The following is a 22,779-nucleotide window of genomic DNA, read 5'->3' as shown; positions in this document are numbered from 1 at the left end:
TGGGCCATCAAGTAATCTCAGCAATCTTGTCTTTGTGATCTGCTTCTCGTCAGCAACTTGGTGTGCGTGCAGCTTGGAAATGCAGAGCTGATTGCAACAGTCACAGCCGTGTAAAATGATTTGGGGTTAGGCATTGTGAAAGGCAGCATATGAGGGGATCTCTCCTTCTGGGTAGAGGCAGACTTCCACAGGTGGGTCGCTCTTTGAGTACCATTTTAACTTGGTGGGCTTCTGAAGATCCTGAGTTGTCCCTGGGAACCTGAGCTGGCAGTGCTTGCTGGGCTGAGTTGTCAGAACTAAGAGGTGACTACAGTATTGCTGCATGCCTTTTTATACTGAGATCACAGAGTTTGAGTGTGTGGTTAATTTGGCGATGTGGTTTTTTTTGCTGTTTACATACGGTCTGTAAGCCGTTACCGAGTATGAAGTGCCTAAAGCCCTTGTTCTTCAGAGCCTCGGCTGCTTCTGTGTTAGAAGCTTCCTAGCAGCAAGCACCGTGTCGGCAGCCCCCTGTGTGCTCGTTCCCTTGAAGTTCTGGGCCTGATCCAAACGTAGAGCGGCATTAACCATAAAACTAAACAGAGGTTTGTGGGGAAAAGCTGCACCGCTAATTGCACTCTGTAATTGCCCCAGACACCACCAGGTATGTAATTACGAGTGGCCTCTCTAAAAGCCCAAGGAGCTTGTCCTGGCAACCCGAGGCATTGCAGAGAGGCCGCAACGGGTTTTCGTGCGGCTGGGGCCAGCTCAGATCACTGATTTAGGGCAAGTCCAAGTGCGTGCAGCCTGGCGGTCCTGCAAAAGGAGCGCTGCAGCTGGGCCGGGAGGCCCGGGGGCTCCTCGGGCAGGAACTGCGGCAGAGCAGGCGTTGCCATTATCAGGGCCAGCTGTAGGTGGGTGTGACTGCTGCAGCGGCTCCGATACTCGCTCGGAGGTGCTTTGTGACTCACGGCCGTGGCTGGAAAAAAGCCCTCGAGGGAACAGTGCGAAGTGGGGGGGGGAATGCTGCTGAGCTCTTACACCAAGTGGGGGCTGAAAGGCTGTTCTGTGAGTTCGAGGGATTTGTTTACAGGATGGATAGAATTGGCATTAAAGGATTGTATTGATTTAATACATACGTTGTTGGCTCATACTCTTGTTTGGAAAGCGCATATTAGATTATTCAGTATGGCTGTTTATTTAGACCACGATAGTATTTAAAACTCACCAAACACATCTTGAGTATGCTGAATATAGTGTAATGGAACTGCATCCATAGTAGAGGATCACAGTAGATTAACTATATTCATGTTTTCCGAAATTTTAAAGGGGCTGATAGCAACAATTTGTTTAGACAAGCCATCTGATAAATTTCCATCTTTTTTTTCCTTTGAAAACAGGGATGATTTTACTGCATACTAGAAATTAATGTGTCTGTGGTAAACAACCTACAGAAATACGTGAAGATATTTAGTAACTGTATCTCAGTAGAGTCTGGAAAGGGTACAGTAAATAAATAAAGACTATTAACAGAATGATTAATACAAAAATAATAAACATCTATCTCATTCTGTAATCAGTCTGAAAAAGATCAAGCCTCTGTTGATATGGCTGATGGTGGAGCACAGCCTTGTAATTATAACGTTCTTTCATGCATTTAAGGGAATTGGTCTTTTTGCATATTAAAGTCTAAATTCTGGACTATTCTAACTTATAGTGAACGATGTGACTTTATATGTTATGCAAGTTCAACTTTTTGTTATGCATATGTTTGCAATGCCCATGATAGGAGTATGGCTCTGACAAGATTGACACCCCCCCCAGTCATAAATGTCATTCCACCTGGCTCTGAGCACACCAGGTAGTGTTGGTGTAGGCCTAATTGTCTTGCTTTAGCTAGGAGACATTTTAGAAGACTTCCTTTTTCTTCTCTCTCCCCCCAGTCTTTAAAGTGAATGACATATATTTGTTAGCCAAAATAGTGCGGGAAAAGGTTTAGAATTACTGATGCTTCAGGTTGCCAGTAACGTGTATGTGCAACTCAGTCTTTATCCTTTGTAGGGGACTAAACATGTTAGTCATGGTATACTTCTTTCATGCTTGTTTTTCTAACCTGCGTATGGGGGCACAGGTTTGAAATAGTAATTCTGTCAGTGCTTGCATAGTCAGAAGGGTCAGAGATCAGAATTTGTATTGTAATCTCTCCTGTGCTGTACGTGGTATATTACCGGTCATCATCTGTGTGTGTAGCTTTCAGAAGGCTCCTAACAACTTCTCGTAATGGCTCCATTCATTCCTACCTATTACTCCGGTATTGGTGGGGCTCCTGATGTTTATTGTAGTTGCTCATAAGATTTAGTCTTTGCTATTTACAAAGCTCTTTGACTTCGTATTTAGTTTGCTTTACGGTGTGTGAAGCTAGTAGTTCCTAGTGTAGTATCCTTGGGTATTTAAAAACTCGGTAGAGGAAAAGACAAAAAGAATATAAAAGGTTTTTCTTAGTTTGGTGTGATTTATGTGAACATTTAAAAATAAGGAAAAATAGAAAAATTGAACAGTTTTTACTTACTTAGAATTTTACTACAGCCTCCTATTCCCTGAAAGAGCAGGATGTTTATAGTAAGATCACAAAGGGTAAATGGATGGGATTGTTTAACTGGAAATTAGAACCATTCAGGTTGAATTGGTGACTTGAGCAGAGGCACAAATGTGGTTGTAAAAAGTGCTTAGAACTGTCTCCCTTCTCATATCCCAGCTATTCCTTTGTGCTCGAGTGCTATCATGGCAAGGAAGAAAACTAGGTTATCTCGAGAAGCAGTTGTTCGAAGGCCAGAAGCGTGTGGCCCTCTGGGAAAGGCCGTTTTTAGTGATCTAGGTGTTGGCACCTATATTGCAGGAAAATTAATCTATATGCATAAATAGAAATAGTTACAGGGAGTCTCAAAAGGGTTAAGAAAACAGCGTACATAAAAACTGTTTTTGTGTATGTAACACCTTGTGTATGTGACACGGTGGGCTAATGATAAACCCGTTTGAACTTTCTAACTGAATGTTGAGGAGAAAATATTTCTTAATTTCTGAGTTGAGACGTTAGCATTCTTTCAGCCTACTAAAAAGAAAAATAAAAGCAAATAAACAAGCTACATATTTTGTAGCTACATATTTACATATAATATGTACTACATATTTTTTTTACATGTTTTGTAGTGGAGTGAGATTTGAGAGTAAGAATAGCGCAAGGACAACCTACATTATTGTAACTGGAAAAACAAAGTGAGCTTTACCCTTTATGCAACAGAAGAAATATGTGTATGTCTCCTGAAAATACTTCTGCATCTGACCTATGTCGTGGTCCAGGCTGTGGATGATGTGCCCCCTTCCCACCTCCTTAGAGTGCAGATGCTCAATTTCTTTGAAAACAAGCATGGTAACTGTCGTTCTTTTTTCTTTTAGGGACCAGTTACTCTCCACAAGAAAATTCACATAACCACAGTGCTCTTCATAGTTCAAATTCACATTCTTCTAATCCCAGCAATAATCCAAGCAAAACTTCTGATGCAGTGAGTATTTTTGATTGGTATTTGTCCTTGCATCGATCATCCCAGTCAAACAGGCTTTTAAATAGTGCTTTGTCTAAAATGGGGGAGGGGGATGTACATTACCTGTTTTATTGAAGTATCCAACATTGGGCTTTATTTTATAAACACTCTGCATGCGCAAGCTGCAGTTGTTACGTGTTGTAAAGCAGTTCTAATTGATAATCGTTTGAGGTATATGTCTTGAATTTAAAATATGACATGATTAAATGAAGTAGATACAGAAAGAAAATATTTCCATGAACTTTGTTGGTAAAATCGTATTGTCTTGTCTAGGTTTAATTATTTATAAGATGTACTACATGTGAATTTTAGTCACTTTATTGTCTAAGCCTTTCTAGTTAGGGTGGTGTTTGCTTAAAAATTGCATTGAAAACAGAATAGATGAATTTGCAAAGCACAGAAAAAACTGATAATGTAATTGCAAAGTTTATGGAGGAATTCTAAGGTGCAAAAACTAATGTTAACGATCTTGATATTGCTGTATCCCAATAAACATACTATTATATTTTTTGGGGGGGGGGGGGTGATGCTGGTGGGAACAAAACATAAGAAACTACTATAGAACGCAACAGGAGTATAGTGGTCATATCTTTAAACTGTCCAAAGTGAAACAGGCATTTAGAGATGGTCTAAATGGAAAACAGTGATATGGGTGCCTATGAGGACACCACGTAGTTTTAAATGTGTATGTTAAAACTCTGGGGTAGTCTTTTGTTCAACTCTGTTTGTATTTTAAAGGCTTACGATTCTGCAGATGATTGGTCTGAACACATCAGCTCTTCAGGCAAAAAGTACTATTACAACTGCCGAACAGAAGTTTCACAGTGGGAAAAACCAAAAGAATGGCTGGAAAGGTATTTGTGTGTGTCTACTATCAATGTATAAAGAACAGATACTCTTACGATCATGTAGGGAGTGGTTGAGTTTATCTAGTAGTTTACTGCTATAAAAGATTGCGGTCCAAGTCTAGTCTTTCTGCACCCTTACGTGGCCTCTTGCACCTGTTTTATCCCTCGATGATCCCAGAGGCAGGGGAGGGGAAATGCACATTTTCTTTGCTATCTTAGCAAGCCAAAACAGGGCTTCAACACAAGTGCTGGTGTCAGGAAGCAATAGATGGAGTTTGCCAACCCCATCTGCAGCAGTGACCTATTTGCATGATTTAATTCATCTTACATAACTTAACTGGTAGAAAGTATCACTAGGTGATGTAAATTTTCACTTAACTTGTGTTTTCTTTTCTTCAGAGAGCAGAGGCAAAAAGAAGCAAGCAAAATGTCAGTTAACAGTTTTCCAAAAGATAGGGATTACAGAAGAGAGGTGATGCAGGCGACAGCTGCCAGTGGGTTTGCCAGTGGAAGTATGTGTTTTTTTGTTGTTTTTTTTACAGTAATATATTCTTGTCTTGCTTGCCTTACTGTTTTTTTTTCCAAACTTATAAAATAATTCCTTTTCCTTAACTGTTTTTCTCCCCTCTTTATATAAAAAAGCCAAAGCTGATGGTGCGGACAGCTCTACCAAATGTTCCTTAAAATAACCCTGAGCATTTATTAGTACAACAGTTGCTTAATGCTTTTCATGGTACTCCTTTTGCAACTTTCACTGTGTAACTTAATCTCTCCATGTAGTTATAGAAGCTTGCATGGTTTATGGTATAGATGAAGTGTTGCGATTATTGAGACTTGTCAATTCTGAGCATGAAATTAGAAATAAAGAAGTCTCTTCTAAAACCTTGGTTTAACATCTGAAAATAGTAAAATAACTTGATGGATTATGATATCGGGGTTTTCAGAAGCTTGTATACATTATTGAAAGGATATTTGTACTGAGCCAGTACTATTAGCAAAGCCTTTCTCAGACCGTGAATTTCTATTTGGAATGTTCTTTTTCCTCATACCTAGCTTTAATCTTTGCCAAGTTTTTCTAGGAAATGCATGACCGTTTCCTAGAAACGGGTGAGAGTTCTTCTATATGCAGATTTAGTTTTGTTAACTTTTGTAGCATACGTCTCAAGATGGTTTAAAAGTAGAAACCAAACTTTATTTTCCTAAAGTATCTTTTCTCTTTTCTTTGCATTGCAAGGGACTTGACAAAGCAGAGGTGTATAAAGGACTGTTTTTCTTTGTATACTGAAACGTATTGCAGTGCTAAAACAAACTGTGTGCTAAACCAAAAAGTGTAATTGCATATTTCAGTAACTACTTGGTTTGTGACACGTGAAAATCTAGGAATTGAGGAAAAAAAAATGTTCAGGACTTGCATTAGCATGTGACAGATGCAGATTAGTTGCTCACTTCGTGTGTGGTGGTCTTGAACTAATTAAACTAAGAAGTAATTCTTTGTGGTAGTACTGAAGTAACTTGAAGTGGAATCCTTTGAAGGCTATGATTTGAAACTATTAAATCATACTTGGTGCTCAGTATTTTTAATGAACAAAAGAAAAATGGAGCAAATTACCTTTTAACACTAAGATGGATGTAATAATATAAGATGGATATAATAGATTTTGATTTAGATTTATTTTAGGAGACTTCAAAAGTTAACTTTGACTGTAACGCTCATTATAAGCAGCCTTTCATCAAAACACAGTGCCTAACCGGAACTCTAAATCAAGGACAGGTCAGAGAAAGTGCAATTTGTCAGTGAGTAAAATGAATTTCGCCTTTTTTGATGCTAATCTGCTTGAGTTTTTTTTAATCATAACAAGTTCAATCAGTTCTAGTTATTGATGTGCAACTGTATTAATCGCAGTGTAATTTTAGACAAGTTTCTAATCTATTTTATTTTCCTTTTTGCAACGTTACTTGGGGAATCCTGAAAAAAGTGGAAGACAAGCATTCCAGTGACGCCAGTAGTATGCTCCCACAGAATATTTTATCTCAAACAAGCAGGCACAATGACAGAGACTACAGACTGCCAAGAGCAGAGACTCACAGTAGTTCTACTCCAGTACAGCATCCCATCAAACCAGTGGTTCATCCAACTGCTACCCCAAGCACTGTTCCTCCTAGTCCATTTTCTCTACAATCTGATCACCAGCCAAAGAAATCCTTTGATGCTAATGGAGCATCTACTTTATCAAAACTGCCTACATCCACATCTTCCATCCCTTCACAGAAAACAGAGAGAAAAGGTACGTCTAATGCAATTCCTTGTAGTATTTAAAATGATGCAATGCCTTTGCTTTGCCTTGTTGGTTCAAATATGTTACTTCTGGAACTGAGATACTTCTTGTGTTGTTTGTTTGTAACCTAATTAGTATTTTGATGTGCTTACTTAAACCACATTGGTTCTATCTTACACAATTTTAAATTGACACTGTAGTGTTTACTGGCTTCTTCTGCAAATTATCATTTCAGATGATCTCTTAGTAATACATTTTAGTTTTTTTCCTCCCTCATGTTGTTTTGGATCTTTGCCATTTTTTGAGTTCTTAACATAGATGTAACTACACTGTTTGAAAGTCATTTTGGACCATTACATTTTCTGAACTGCTGTTACTGTTTGGAATGCTAGTGTCAAACTGCAAGTGCCATTCTTACAGAAAGCAACAAAATTTTCTACATATGTTAAACAGCTGCTCTTCTGTTATGATCTGTGTTTCATGATATACTGGATCTTCAGTTCCAAGGTTGCTGAAGTTTGTATTTCTCTATAATATATCTTAAACATTTAGAATAATCAAACAAAAATCATGACTTGTCTGTGTGTTGTGAACTTTCAAAAGTCTACAAATTAATTGGATTGACTTCATTATTAGGGAAGAAGAGCTAAAGAAGATTGTGGAACTGGAGAAGTGTATTATTAGTGATGTTTGGGTATAGTTGAGTTCCTAGAGAATAACATTTTGTCAGAGGACGATGTTTTTGGGGAATTGGGAGAGGAAAAAAAAACTATAATCCGTTTTTAATATAAAGTGTTACCTAATTAGGATGACACTAGATTCATTTTTGAACGACAGCTTGTAGCCCTGTTGAAATTTGTGAGTCTGTCCTAGGAAGAATGATGAGTCCTTAAAAGCACACCAAGAAGACTCAGGTCTGATGTTGGTCTTAGGCTCTGCATTTGCTTTCCTGCCTTCCAGTTGTTTGTTTCTTTTAATTAAAAAAATGCAGATTTTAGTGCAGATATAAGTAATCCAGATAATCCAAACAGTATTGTTCATGGGCAAATACTGCAATGTAAGGAAATCACACGTGAAGAATTTTTCTGTTTTTCATTAGATTTTGTGCAGTTTTCACAGGACCTGAAAAATGATTGACTATAAATGCAGAGGAACAGAGGCAAGCCCTTTCCTATTCAACACTGTAAAGCAGGAAGCAAGGTGTCTATGTGTGGTTCTTGTACGGAACGCCATGAAGTTACCTGCTTCAGCTCAACCTCTGTGCTTTGAGTGCAGTTTGCACTCTTTTAAATGTGACAGTGCAAAATGTCCATGTGAAATGTTCTATTCTTAAGCATGTTCTTTCTTTTTTCATTGCTATCTTTAAAATACACTGAAAGAAAACTCTTTTTACTCCATTTTGGATGTTTGATTCCTGTTTGGTGTGTGATTGGACTTCAAACGGGCTGTTCTTTACCTGTTTACCACATACCTTTATTACTTGCTTCCAGTTAAACTGAGCAAGTGAATCTTACTGCAGCTGAAGGAATTTCCCACTGTGACAACTGCTAGAAATGTTGGCAGATAATTATAGTGCTTCTTACATGCGACATTTGTTTGAGAACTGAGCATATACAATTGGGTACGTACAGCGAAGATGACCATATGGGGCAGTCTTAACACTATAAATCTTACCTGTCAGTCTGTGTTCCCTTGGATGCTTCTGTCTTAATAATCACATAATTCCTGTATTCCTACATAGTGATTTTTTTTAAGGTTATGTGAGTGAAATGGATAGATTCTGCCATAATGATGCTTAGTTGATGTAAATGTTTCATGACAATTATGAGCAAATATAACACTTCCTGAGCTTCAGACAGGGTGGATTGCAGTTTTAAAGTTAGTAAGTAATTGAAGAGTTAGAATAGGTGAATATTAGGCTTGACACACTTCTTCATGAGTTTCGACGTATTGCTTGAATTCTCTCTTCATTCAGAAACAGAAAAATTCAGTGCAGTTTGTAATATGATAAAAGATCGTTAAAAGGTGTTCTCAGTAGTCTTTCATTTTTTTTTGTGATTATTAAGACTTTCATTTGGTTTTTGGGTAAGAAATTTGACCAATATAATATTTGTAGCACCGTGTGTGTTTGAACGAAGGAAGTAAGCAGTGTTGTACATTGCAATGTTTTTGTCTAGCTTTCTTTTATTACCGATTCTCCCAGATGTGATTGCGAACCTGTAGAATGATAGGTATGTCATTTTTCAAGTATTTTTTCATGGTTGTTGTCCTGAGACGGTCAGTTCAAACAATCTTTTAAAAGTGTCTTTGTAGAATAGGAAAATGGTTTGAGAGGTTCATTTTTATGGTAGTAGAGCAAACAGCCTTTTATTTTTATTTTTATTTTCCTTTTTTTTTTCTGGTCAATAGCTATGCCATCACTCTCTCTTTCTAAAAAGAGGTAAAGCTGTCTTTTAGCATTGCTTGTAAAAGTAGCTTGGTCCAAATGACTGAATAACATGTGAATTATCTTGCCTAAATGAATTCTTCGTTCCTGTCAGTGTGTTGCTGGTGGCCATATGCCAGCATATGTTTACCACTGTTTTAATAGTTCTGTTGTGTGTATCTTTTTTTGATGCAGTAATAGCTATGAAGGAAAAAAAAAAAAACCACAAGAACACTTTTTTCAGCTCAATCTCTTTTGCTGCAGGGGTATGTTGTAGTCCCACAAGGAGATTGAATAAAATCCCTGGCTGAACTATAGCTCAGCTCTTAGCAGTAGTCCTCTGCCCTCAATGGCTGGCAGTGGTGGAGAGTTCCTGGGGAACTATTTGACCTCTACCCTTTGATTTGAATGTTCCAGTCAGAATCTGCTGCTTCTGTTTGTGCTCACTGTGAGTGCTTTATGCAGGTAAAGTGTGGGGTTGCTTTTCCTACTTTTTGGCTGCTTTATCTGTAGGGCACATCACATATTTTCCTATTTCTAATTCAGTTACTGTATGAAATATTTTACTGTCTGTATCTTAACAGTGTGTGTGTTTATAGGATAATTCTCACACCTTTCCAAGTCCCGTCCTGTTTCTAGTCCAAGTCCACTTCTCTTTCCAGTGCAGCAATACTCTGAAAAATGTCTGGCAGACTTCAGCAGGATGGCCACTGCAATGTTGTGTGGGTGGCGATGTTGATGCTGACAGATCGAAGTGGTTGGTCATTGACAGCTGAGCTTCTTCCTTATCTTTTTCTCACCCTCTTGGTTTTCATATTTGTAACACTTGCTAGTCTTCAGCAGTCAGTTGTTAACCTTGCTCCTGGTATTGTTGCATCTTCTTTGGCTGAGTTTTGCAGTTCTAAGTACCTCACTCCATTCATACAGTGGTTACAAAAATGACATTAGTGAGGTTGTTAGAGGTTTATTCCACTATTTCATACTTGTTTGCTGAGCATAGCTTTTACATTTATTTTGGCAATAGAGAAAAATTATAAAAATTATGTTCTGAGACTGAAGTAATCCAACATGAATATAATACAGATTTTTTTTTATTATTTTGGAGATCTTGAGCACGTTTGAGAACCCAGTTACTGTTGTTGCCTTAGTTGCATTTGTCCTAAAGTATTTACAAAATGCTTTGCTTCTAAATATTTACATATCTTGGTGGGGCTTAAGGTCCTTACAGATGTAATTGAGCTGTGTGAAAAAGCTAAACATCACTCTTACTGCTCGGAACATGGTGGAGAATGTTTAGTGGGCTCTGCACTCAGGTGCTTCAGCACAAGTGAATGTGTTTTGATTTTTAGCCATTAGTAGTGAATCAGAGTAGTTTGGTGAGCTGTTCTGGGTGATAGTTGTTCAATTAATACAGCAGAAGTGAGGTTTAGGCGGCAGGAAGCCATTGGCTTTCTGAACGTTTTGTTGGGCAGTTTTCCCCCCATGGAGAGCACAGCGTGAGAGCACGTGTGTGACTGTTGTCAGTAGCAGAGATAAAACCCAAGCTCAAAATATATGAATTTAGGAGACTTGGAGTGCATTGTTTTTTCTGACATCATTAAAAGAAACAAAACAGAAAAACTTGAGTAGTTAGAGCTATTGGAATGCTCAAGGGGGTCATATTGATAACTTGGGAATTACCCAGTCAACTGTAATTTGCATATCATTATTATATACATATATATATATATATCTTTGTTGGAATAAATCACCTGTCCACATACGTGACAGAATAAGAGCCGAGCCATCTACAGCAGTCTTTAGCCACGATGTGCAAGGAGTACCTCAGCATGCTGCCTGTCAGGAGAAGGCCTGTGAAGGAAGCTGCTCCGTGCGCACACACGAATTCCTCATCCCCCCTCAGTTCTGTGTCCCACACACACACACTTACACAAATTCCTCATCCCCCCTCAGTTCTGTGTCCCACACACAAGTTCCTCGTTCCCCCTCAGTTCTGTGTCCCACCGTCAGGCCTGCGCAGCGCAGGGGCGAGATCAGGCCCTGTGCTACAGGTTCCCGGGGGGGCAGAGGTTTCCAGCTGGCACAGTGTGGTGCTAACAGGGCTCCGCTGGAACAGGACACCTGGGTGGACTTAGTTTTTCACTTCCCTGCATTAAATCTAGTCAGAATAACTTTATTTCAGCGGCAACATACTAGGCCAAGAACTGCATTTCACCTGTAGATCCTGGTTTGCTTAGGAGCAAAGTGGTCTTGTCACGAGAGGCAGCAATTGGTGACAGCAAGATTCAGCAGTCTTAATTTACTGCCTCAAACTTTGAGAATCTAAGCTTTTGCCTTCTTGTATCTAGGCTGTAATTGAAGAACATTGTGGCACAACTGCCAAAAATAATCTGTGGTAAATTTTTCTGAAAGGATTACTTGTCCTTTTTGTTAAAAAATCCATAGTGCTTGGGAATGTTCAGCGTAGTATTTCAGTTCTGCCTTGAAATGATGTTTCAGGGCAAGCAGGAGCCTCCAGTTCATTTCCTTTCAGCTTCCCCTTTGTGGAACCTGCAACCAAGACGCACCTTTGTACATCTTGGATTTCTCATAGTCCAGCAGAATGATTATAAATAGAAAGCCCTCCTCTAATCATTATGGTCTTCAAAAATGCTTCATTTTAATGTAAAACCGCTTACTAGCCCTTTCTACTACTGTAAATTAATCTCCATGCCTGTTTTGTGTTTACCATCTGGTTACTTTGTTTTACTATTTTTTTGGATGGCTTCAGTTCTTGCTTCTCCCCCTCTCCCCCATGACAACAGATATTGGTCCAGAAACCTGTTTTGGTCTTAAAATATATATAGCCTGCATCTAATTAGCTTGTTTATCTGTTTGGGTTTTTTTTTTTGCTTGCTTGTTTTGATTTGGGACAGTGATCTTAAGAGCTAAAACATAAATACCAGCTGATGAGGTTTCCAACAGGTCAAAAGATCACAGTGGATTATGTTCTGCTCTTGGTTTTAATTGTTTTGTTTTGTTTTTAAAAAAAAGTTTTATTTGGGGCTTTCATGGTAGTAGCTGAAGTTTTATGTGAGATTAGAGTCATTTGCGTAGTTTGTGTAGAAGTTGGTGGTGATGTGAAGGGACTTGAGAATAGCCTTGTCCAACAGAAGGCAATTTTAACTCATCATCTTCTAAGACTGTTTTTTACAAGCCTTGCGATATGTTTTCTTCTCTTTAAGAATGCTTATTCTATAGCACACACAAAACTTGCATTTTCTTTTTGTAAAATTTCATAGTTTCAGAATTAAACCATGATAGATGTATTAATGCTTAAAATCAGATTTATGACTGCCAATCAAAAGCCTTATTTTGCAATAATACTGTACATAGTGTATGAACATGAAATTGTATTGATTCAGGAGTACAGAACAGCTTGTCAGAGCTGTATTACTGAGAGACTTGGATTTGTAAAGAAATCCAACTTTTCTCAGTATGCAGTCTTCTCTTAACGTGTTCCATGATGGTTGTGATTTCAGGTTTAGAATTATACGGTCCTGTAACTCTTAATGCTTTATTTAAATTGATTAAATGTTTTAGGAACTAGGAAATAATCATTTAAATATTGAAAAAACAAACTTAACTGTATGGCAACTCGTACAGTGAAACAGTCTGAACTTAAAGTAGATCAGAGAAGGGCTATTAGGGAGGAGGAGAAGGGTGAGAAGTTTCTGCTTCTACTTGTAGGAAAAGCAGGAGAAATACTGCAGTGAGCGATTTTTGTAGAACTGACACTCCATCTTGAGGAGTTTTGACTGGTTATGTTAACTCAAGAGGTGAAACTTGCAACTTATGGTATCATAAATGAAACAAATTTAAAATCTTTGTAATTATACAAAAACAGTTATATAATTATTTAGAAGCTTTTTTCTTAATTTTCTTAATTCTTAATTCTTAATTTTTCTTAATTTCTTAATATTTATTTCTTTCTGTGAAATAGTGTGTCCAGTCTGGAAGCGACGGAGTGAAGTAGTTTGGTTTCAAATAAGTAATGAAAAATGTGATTTTACAGAAATAGTCTGTATTCTGTATTTTTAGCATGTTTGCTTTCATCACAAAGGAGTTTCCCATTATTGATAAGAAAATGGCTGTTCAGGCTACTTAAAAATGACAAATACTTCCACAAAAATACTTTTCAGACTTTTGATTGGGCAGAAACAGTTCTGTACCCTTTATATCACTAAGTACCTGTAGATAGTCATGATCATAGAGATACATTCATCTGTTATATCTGGACTGTGGTTTTCGTAATGTTAGCAGTCTCAAAAGGTGGGAACGTTAGTGTTAGCCGTGAATGTTTTCACATCATTTTCTCTAGGTGTTTAATTTGGGTAGAAATAAACAAAACATACCTTTCATAGGTGTATTTTAACATGTACTTAAAATGTCTGTAATAGTGCAGTTACAGAATAGTGAGTAGCGTTTTCATATTCTCTAAAAGAATTAATTGGATTGTGTTGATACAATTTGGTTTGTATTCTTGTAGCAGAGAAGCTCACCCAAACTTAAGTACTTGTAAAGACCTCCTGGCATTCAGTGGTTTTGTAGGACAGACTTTGAATCCTTCTGTACAAGAAATGAGAAATACCCAGAACTGACCTTGAGGTTTGCCTTCAGTGTGTCGCTCACACAAGTTTGCCTTTGATTCAGTTTCTTTTTTTGTGTACAAAGCTGCAGCATGGGCGAAAAATACTCTAAGCTGTTTGGTGTAGTGGTGTGGTTTGAAGCTCAGGTATTGCCTATGTGAATTCTTAATACAGTAGTGAGTGGTTTCTTGACTTGGAGTAGTTAATTTCTTCTTTTTATCACCGGTCATAGGAACATGATTGGACTGATCTAACACCAGTAAAATAATGCAATCTAACTGTGAAGACATGCCTAGCTACACTAAATATGTCTTAAAACTAGTCCTAGCAGTTGCTTAGGTGTTTTTTTTTCATTTATTTATTTTTGTTCTGTTCATTTTTTATTTTTTTTTTTAAATTAGGATGGTCCCCCCTGCACGGGTCTCAAAACTGCAGTAAAAAACTTAAAAGTACTAGCATGCCCCACTCTGCTTTATCCCCTTGCTTTCGTCTGCCAATATATCTTGTTTTCCTTATGTGCACTATGGCAGATACAGGTTTAGTTCAAACTTTGTGTTTTTTAGTATGATAAGGTTCTTGTTTACTTGATGTATCTTGACTTGCAGTAGTTTTGATATGTTTACTTAGAACACCATAGCATTGTAAGATTTTGTATGTAATACTTCTATAACAGAGACTTACCAGTGTCTTAACTGTGTTAAGGGTGAGGGCTAATACGTAATCAGTTGTCCTAGTCGTGTTACTGAAAAATGTAAAAAATTTGGTAACATCATCATCTTTCTTTCCAGTTTGTAATGCTTCTTGTCCCTTTTGTGTTACTGGAAGTGCTGCGTTCTTATGAACACTCCTGCCAAATAACCAGGTCCCTTTACAAATACAGTAAAAACCGAACCAAACAAAATCTGTTATCCCAAGGCTTTTGTAACCAGATAAGGTCACCTCCTTTTTTAGAAGAATGCATGAAACGTCAGAAAATGTCTGTGTGCCCTGGCTGTTGCATCCTTACAAGCAGTCAAAATAGGGTTCTTCAGCATTTTTTTCTGGTTTAGATTTCTCAACTAATTGACAGCAAAAGTTATTTTTTCTGTTGTTTGTTTTTATTTTTTTTGGCAGTATTTGTGACCTGTTAAGGTCTTACTGCAGAAACCATGTGTCCCTTCTGTGTTTTGTTTCTCTTAAAGATATATGATTTCAGTCACTTTTTTTTTTTTAACATTCTCCCACGAAGTGTCAAACTAAAAAATTTCAGTTAAGGCTGTCAGACAACAACAGCTTTTAGAAATTGTGTGACGTGTTATTTTTAAGTAGTAAAATAAAACAAGGCCTTTTGATTTTTCTTCTGTACTAAAAGTCAACCTCTTATTACCTTTACTTTCTCTCCAAAGGAAAAAATAATAAAAAAGTGACAGAGTTTCTCAACCAGTTATTTTAGCTTTCATTTGGATTTTACCTGAAATGTGGAATATCCAGGTTGATGTTTTCTGTCCAATTTGAGGTTGGTTTAAAATCAGGTCTTCAGTATAATGTGCAAGCATCCTGGTTGAGATCTTGGATCCACATTCATCTTTTCATTCTTCATTCAACCCGTTGGTGCTATAGGGGTGCTCATTTTGATGGAATTTGTGGATCAAGCCTTCTGGTGCGGTTTAATGGGGGCAAGAGAAAGGGAAGCTAAAATTAAAGTACAGAGATCCAGGCTTCTTAAAGAAAGGATACTTGAAGTGACTGTATACCCATAGTGTGTGGAAATGGTATTCCATTTTTAGGTGGCTTTTCCCTTCTGCTGTGAGGATGCCACAGGATGTGAGGAGCTCTGGTTTTAAATTTTCAGAACAGCTTACCATCTTATATTGTAATCCTGAGCAATGTAGGTGAATTGTATATGATGGACTTGGCCTTTATTTTGTAGCTTCTTAGAGTCTGGTCTCTGAATAAAGGAAGTATGGCTTCTGTTCTCCCTCACATTTGACATACTAGTCTGTTTGTAAAGTCCATTCATTTTACAAAAAGTTTTTCTTCATTATGTTTTCCAAAGAAAGATAGGAACAAATGGGTAAAAACATACAAAATGAGTGTATGCACAGCAGACAAAAATTCTTCAGTGATTTTTTCTTTTAAAGTTTGTCTTAATAATTAGGAGTACATTAATGTTAGAAAAAAATCGCATTTGTCATATTGGCAAATTTCAGTCCAAATCTTTGAAGTAAAAGTATTTTTTGTGTGTTCCTAATAAATACTAGGTTCAGTTGCCTAAATTACACTAGTTATCAAATATCTCCAGTTTTTATATGAATATGTAGCTTTTTTTTCTTACAGTTAAGACTTTGATCTTCTGAATTGAATATGAATATTATAGTAGTGAGAAGTTGTGAGGTTGTATTGAAGAAACTGAAAATTACTTTTTGTCTTCTGTTCAGAGTCTACATCCGTGGACAAGTCTGTATCCCATTCTTGCACAACTCCTTCTACATCTTCTGCTTCTGGACTGAATCCAGCTTCTGCACCTGCTTCATCTGCTCCTACAGTTCCTGTCTCACCTGTCCCACAATCACCAATTCCTCCGTTACTTCAGGACCCAAATCTCCTTCGACAGTTGCTGCCTGCTCTGCAAGCCACATTGCAGCTTAATAATTCTAGCGTAGATATATCCAAAATCAATGAAGGTAAGGATTCTTTAAAGCTGATGTAATCTTTTATTTATGCACATTACTGTATGATAGGATGCTAAGTAGTAGTAAATGTTAGTATTACTTTCAGTAAAAAGTAAACACATCCCTAGGTAAAGTGGGAGTTATTTTTGTTAGCTTGTTTATCTGTTAAGTGTTCTTAATTTAGCCAAGCCAAGGAATGTTTAAGGTTACTAAGCTAATAAATTCTGATGTACGTGAGCAGTTTCATTGAGGTTGGTGACTTAGACACTGTATCAGCATTCTGTTGCCCAGAATTTACTTAGTTTTTTTATTTGTTTGTTTCATGTGATATTCGTTGTTTTCCATAGTTTGAGCTCCTATTCTAATAATGTTTTCAAATACCAAAACTTCCAGGGATTATTAAATTTTGTTGCCTGGCAACTTTTTTCTTTAACATAACATGTTAGCTGCTCTGAATAAAGATAGCATATTAATAATTTTGCAACCAGCTAAATTTTACGCATCTATTCTGTGTCCCTCAGCTATTTTGTCACATAGACTTTATTAGAAGGTTTAGAACTAGCTGTAGTGCCTTTCAATACAAAAACAGGTAGAGTTAGTGTGTTTTGGTTGTAGTTTTATCTTGTGATGTCTGCATGTGTCAAGTTATCGGAGGGGGAGATGTTGGGTTGTGGTTTTGTTGTTGGTTTTGTTGTTCGAACCTGTTCTGCACTGATCATCAATTTAAGTTGGAAGAAAAACGTTTACATGTAGTGCCTGGTGATAATGAACTTTTTGAAAGTGCACACCAGGAAAATCAAAATAGTAGAATTTTACTTAAAATTTAGAATTTTGTACATTACAATCATTTCTGAGGAAAAACTCTCAGTTGGCTTCATTTTAATCAGCAAATCTTACGGCTTTGTTCAGTGCTAGTAGGCAAGTAGGTTATTACTTCCTTTTTTTTTTTTTTTCTTTTTTGCCTGTGTTGGGAGAAATCTTTAAAACTGTATTATACCAGGTTGGATTGAAAAAGTAGGAGTGTCATAGTTTGAGTTGAAAAATGACAGGTCTTGTTAAGACTCTGGTTGTATTTTATTGGAAAGTTGCTAACTTAAGTTCCCTGTCTTTTTCTTTGTACATTTCTAAGCAGCAACCCTGTCTGTCTTGGGATAGAAGTGCTTAGTATTGCCTTGATAGCATGAGGGCATGGCTGACAGATACAAATGGGCAGTGTGACTTCAGCCTGCACAGCAGGGCTGCCCTCACTGTGCACATAGTGTAGGGTTACTTTGTGTTTGTGCTGGTGGGTCTTTTTTCTTTCAGACTTATTCACGGGTAGTGTATGTAAGTATTCTGCAAAGACTCTAGACCTTTTTTGAAAAGATAGTTCAGAGGCTGGATCTCCTTGGCTCAGACTGGAAGATGCTTTAACTGTGTAGTGCAGCTTGGTTGAAAATTAATAATTTCTTAATGAGGTGGGAGCAAATGGGACTGAAAGTCAGAACAAATAATTATTTTTAAAGAAAAACTAGAGCATTTTGATTTTACCACAATTGTTATTTTAAGGTATTGTTATTTATTGAATTGGGAATGGTCTTTCCCCCATCCCCTCAAATCTCTTTTTAGGGTGCTAAGTGATACAGCTTTTATTTTTTTATTATTAGTATTTAATAATTATGGTAACTTTAAAAAAATGCTTATTCTAACAATAACAAATAGAACAAATGTTTTCTTTGTTTGCAAGAATTATAATTGATCTGTAAATCAAGTTGAAGAGTTAAACAGTTTCTAAAAGACTTTTAAAAATGTATGTCTTCAACATAAGCTGCTAAATAAAAAGGACTTGGTTAGACATGCAAAGCATCCATGTATTGAATTCATGTCATTGAAAATAGATCAGGTGGTGCTCTGATTTATTGTGGACATGGGGAAAAAGTTGATAAAAGAACAGCTTATATATGTTTAGCCAGTTTGAACAGTTTAAACTGATGTTTAGAATTCTCAGTAAAATGTTGTATATTCTTAGTTCTAACAGCAGCTGTGACACAAGCCTCTCTGCAGTCTATACTCCATAAAATTCTTACGGCTGGACCATCTGCTTTCAATATCACTTCCCTTATTTCTCAAGCCGCACAACTGTCTACGCAAGGTATTTAAAGTTATCTTCTCACTCGTGTAAAATGGTGAGGTGGTATTTTATAGAAGTTGATACAACTGGAACTTGTAGAAGCTGTTTCTTGTCATATCTTTGGCCACATGGTGTGGAGGATCTTGAACAACTCCTTTCCCAAAGATAGGATAAGAAGTCTTTACTTGGGGATCAAGAAGCTGGCAAACAACCAAGTAAATGTGCTTTTGTGTCTCACCTTTTGGGATTTTCTTTGTTTGTTAACTTTATATGAGTAATGTGAAACTTGCAAGTTTGTTCTGAACCTTAATGAGACTTACTTAATATTTAATAGAAAATGTAACTCTTCTGTGGTGGAACAACCCTCTTGTAGTGCTGTGCAGCTGTGACTCTTGAGGGAGATCTTAAATTCTTAAAAGGAGTTTATTTTACCTGGTGTTTTTTGTAGTCTTCTGTAGACAATTTTCAGCTTCCAGGCATAGTATTGCTTCAGGTATCTGTAGTACATCGTGGTTTGTAACTTAAAGCTAGAAACTGAAATCGAAATCATAAATATTGTCATCATACTGAGTAGATAAGCTGTATTACACTTACACTAACATAACTAATGATGGAAATGTGACTTCGGTTGTTTGTTTTAGGAAGAGTGAATAGGTTTCTAGGTACAGTGTTCATGCGTTCTCTGTTACATTGAGCTGAGCACTCGAAAATAGAAATCATAAGTGAAACTAATGTAATCTCGTCATGTGTAAAAAGCATTGAGCAAAGGCCTCTTCCATTCTGCCAAGTTTTGGAAATGAACATTTTGGGGAAAATACAATTATTTAGTTTGGGTTGTTGTTGAACATTAGATTGTTCCAGTTGTTCACACCCTCACCCCCATCCTTTCAAGTCGAATCTTTTTGTATATTTGTATATTATCTAATATAAAATACTGTGAAATACAAGGTCTATTTCAGATTAAGATTGGTATGGTTTTATAAGAAACAATCTTCTTATTTACAGCTCAGCCATCTAATCAGTCTCCAATGTCTTTAACATCTGATGCCTCATCACCAAGATCATATGTATCTCCAAGAATAAGCACGCCTCAGACTAACACCGTTCCACTTAAACCTTTGATGACTACGCCACCGGTATCATCGCAGCAGAAGGTGGTAAGCTCCTCTTGATTTATGGCATATTGCAGTAAGAAACCATTAAGGGTAATAGTAAGTATTGCTGCTTTACATTTCCAGGTACTAACTGTTACAAACAGGATGATAAAATAAGTATGTTATCTTTACCAAATGAAACAGAAGCAATGGGAAGCAACTACTCAGCTGTGTTTTCTCAGTACAGCTCTAGCATGGTCTTACAGTACACTTTTTTTGTTCTTGAAGTAAATATTGTGCTCACTTCAGATGCTATCTTATGCAATAGTAGTGTCCATAGATAGTAGTAAGAGATCAATATTGTAGCATATTTATATGAGGAGAAAAACTTGCTATGAAGGTAACAGCTCTTCGGCTTTCAGCTGAAAAAAGGTTGTTAGGATGAGAGAGAGATTCTTAGGAAAGTTGACTTTTTCTTTGATGTAGTCTCAGATTTGATTCTGGGTGTTTACAAGGCCAATAACATCATGTTCCTTTCCCTTCCAACCCCCTATTCATTCAGAATTTCTTAATCAGATCAGTGACAAGGAAATATTAATTGAAACTAAAAATAAGCTTCTCTTCCTAGAAGTGGATGGATATGCAGAAGAAAACAGAGTTCTGACTTATTTTTTTTTTTTTTGTTCGACCCTCTAATGGGTCCCTGTTCAGAGGAAAAAAAAGTCTTTTGCAGAATCTGAGCTCAGTGTTCCATATCCTACAAGAGGTAATATTGAGGAATAAATAATTTTGAAGCGAAGATAGATTTATTTATTTCATTTATAGAATTTCTCTGTCCAGCAGATCGGGAACATAGATGTAATTAGGTAATGAAGATGAACTTCTTTCCCTTTTCTCAGGAGTTTTTCTTCCTGCTTTTTAAAACTTGAAAATCATATTATAGATCAAAGGTGGGAAGAGACCTTGGGCTATAGGACCTTCTATTAAGGAGGATATTCTTAGTATAAGGCAGAGCTATTGATTTCTACCTCATGGTGGAAAGTAACATTTTTAAATGCAAGATAGGTTGCTCCTACGCCTTTTAGACAAATTTTAAAAATAACAAAACAAATTGATGTAATTTTGGCTGTGAATAATGGAAGAAAGTTAAAGAGAAGTTTGACACTTCCTTAGAGGTTTGTTTCTCATGCAGTGGGGACTTGTCGTCCCATCTCTTCGTTGTATACATAGATCTTAAAGATGGAGACCCTCAAATTCTAACCCAGTCTGTCAGTGTGTTGCTCGGTGTATGTAGTATTTCATCAGCATAAGAAGCATTAATGTAGACTTGGGGATTCTTTTTTTTTTCCCCCTCCTAAAATCTGTTTTCCTCCCCTCTTGACTCTTGTGCTTAGCTAAGATGTCTTTATTTCAATTTTCTGCTAGGAGGAGAACCTCTTGTAGTTTGATGGCCTTAACAGAATACTTTTATCTCCAGGAGGACAGATTACATTCCTCATTCTCTCCTAAACACCTAATTTTCTTACTCTTGAATTCTTTCTTGGTCGTAGAGAAAACCAAGTAATTCCCAGAGGTTTTTTTTGTGATTCACAATGGTATAATGATCTGAAAGCCTGAAGTGTGTACTAATCCTTCAATTTGTTGTCTTTGTTTCTGTCCTTGGACAGCATCATGAATCTATGTGGTCACGTCCTATATCTAGGTGATGAGTATTTAAATTATCAAATAGTAGGCTCAAAACTAAGAAAGATGATGCCCGGCATTTTCAAATGCTGGGATATGAAAATATACATATTTTTTCTCTTAAGCTGTTTAGCTTCAGTAATCTAAAGTTGAACTGCTCTGGTCTCTACAGCCTAGAGATCTGGATCAACTTTATAAAAGTTCTGGTCATCAGCTACACTGTAAAGCTTTCAAAAGTTGTGTTCTGTGGGATCGTCTCTACTTACAGTACTTTGTGAAAGAAATCATGAAGAAATGACAGCTCAGCAGGATATTTTTTTCTATTTTTATTTGCAAGGCATTTATCCCTGTCTTACAGCTTGTTTAGTACTCACGCTTTGTACAGGTGTTTTCCTAGGACTGTGTACCCACTGCCTTTCAACCAGTACAAAGGCCAGCATTATACCTATGAAATAGGTGGCACAGTATTTAAGTATGTGTTAAGAGAAAGTGAAGGCAAGCCAAGTGTCATAAGTAAGGCCAGTGTGTCTTGGTAGACCAGCTGCATAATTGAATATGCCTTTGGGCGCACAAGCCTTCCCTCAGGTTTCCAGGGGAAGCAAAAAGCTTAAAAGCTAAATGCAGGTTTGAGGAGAGTTAAGCGTAGCACGAGTCATAACTACAGTAATGGTACCACTCTTGGTGGGAGAGTGGTGGTCATTTCATGTTTTTGTTACACTGAGAATCCCCACTTCTGTGGGGTTATGTGATTACCTGTAGTCACTGGCTTGGCTTGCACGTTTTCACCTCTGGTATTTTCAAGGTAGGGATATCGTGTGCTTTATTGGTCTATACGTAGAAGATCTTCCAAAACTGTTACCTGTATTTTGATGACCATACCCCATACCGTGGCATATATTAGAAATTGCTATATTTTAATCCACCTTTCCTTCAAAAATTTTGCCTGGATTTTTTTTTGGGGGGGGGGGGGGGGGTGGTATTGATCTTCTCATCCCTCAGTGAAGAAGTTATAGCTCTTACTACACTAGGATATAAGCAGTAGAAGTTTCTCTTTTTTCTGGATACCGTGAGTAACCTAACAGATCTTCTAAACAGAACTAGTAGCAGCGCTTGACAGCTGGAGCCTTTTTTAGTTTTGGTGTGCCTCAATTCTCATGCTAACAACAGAGCTGTCGGAATATTAACATGAATTGTTAGTCCCAGAAATAACAAATTCCGATTCAGCAGCAGATAGTTTTCCAGTTCAGTAAGGAAAGAACTTTCTTGATGTTTCTTGTATTCACAAAATTAAATTCCTGAGCACAGTATCAAGATGGGAACCTTGGTGGTTGTAGCTCCAATGTAAGCATGTCTGTTCTAGTACTTGTTTGGATATTTCAGTCAGGTCAGTTTGTCCAGCACTAAGAATTTGAGGTAAATTAAGCATAATCCAGATGTGGTGTGATGCCAGGACACTGTTTCAGAACACAAGCTGCCTGGCTTAGGG

General features: G+C 37.2%; 1 protein-coding gene across 5 annotated transcripts in view; it reads left to right on the top strand.

Moving 5' to 3' along the window:
* Nucleotides 1-22,779, top strand: part of WAC (WW domain containing adaptor with coiled-coil) — a 62,904-nt gene that overhangs the window by 23,441 nt on the left and 16,684 nt on the right. For 3 of the 5 annotated variants that reach the window (XM_080583307.1, XM_080583305.1, XM_080583303.1), the window contains exons 4-10: nucleotides 3,433-3,539; nucleotides 4,317-4,432; nucleotides 4,826-4,938; nucleotides 6,403-6,711; nucleotides 16,173-16,418; nucleotides 18,415-18,537; nucleotides 19,522-19,673. In XM_080583307.1, coding sequence (XP_080439433.1) covers nucleotides 3,433-3,539; nucleotides 4,317-4,432; nucleotides 4,826-4,938; nucleotides 6,403-6,711; nucleotides 16,173-16,418; nucleotides 18,415-18,537; nucleotides 19,522-19,673 — 1,166 coding nt within the window. The remainder of the gene's footprint in view (nucleotides 1-3,432; nucleotides 3,540-4,316; nucleotides 4,433-4,825; nucleotides 4,939-6,402; nucleotides 6,712-16,172; nucleotides 16,419-18,414; nucleotides 18,538-19,521; nucleotides 19,674-22,779) is intronic. The other 2 variants (XM_080583306.1, XM_080583304.1) reach the window with 1 other exon arrangement.

Source organism: Anser brachyrhynchus (genome assembly GCF_964034855.1).
Source record: "Anser brachyrhynchus genome assembly, chromosome: 2".
In the NCBI taxonomy this organism is placed as follows: Eukaryota; Metazoa; Chordata; class Aves; order Anseriformes; family Anatidae; genus Anser; species Anser brachyrhynchus.
Note: the sequence above shows the minus strand (reverse complement) of the source record. Positions and strands in the feature narration are given on the sequence as shown.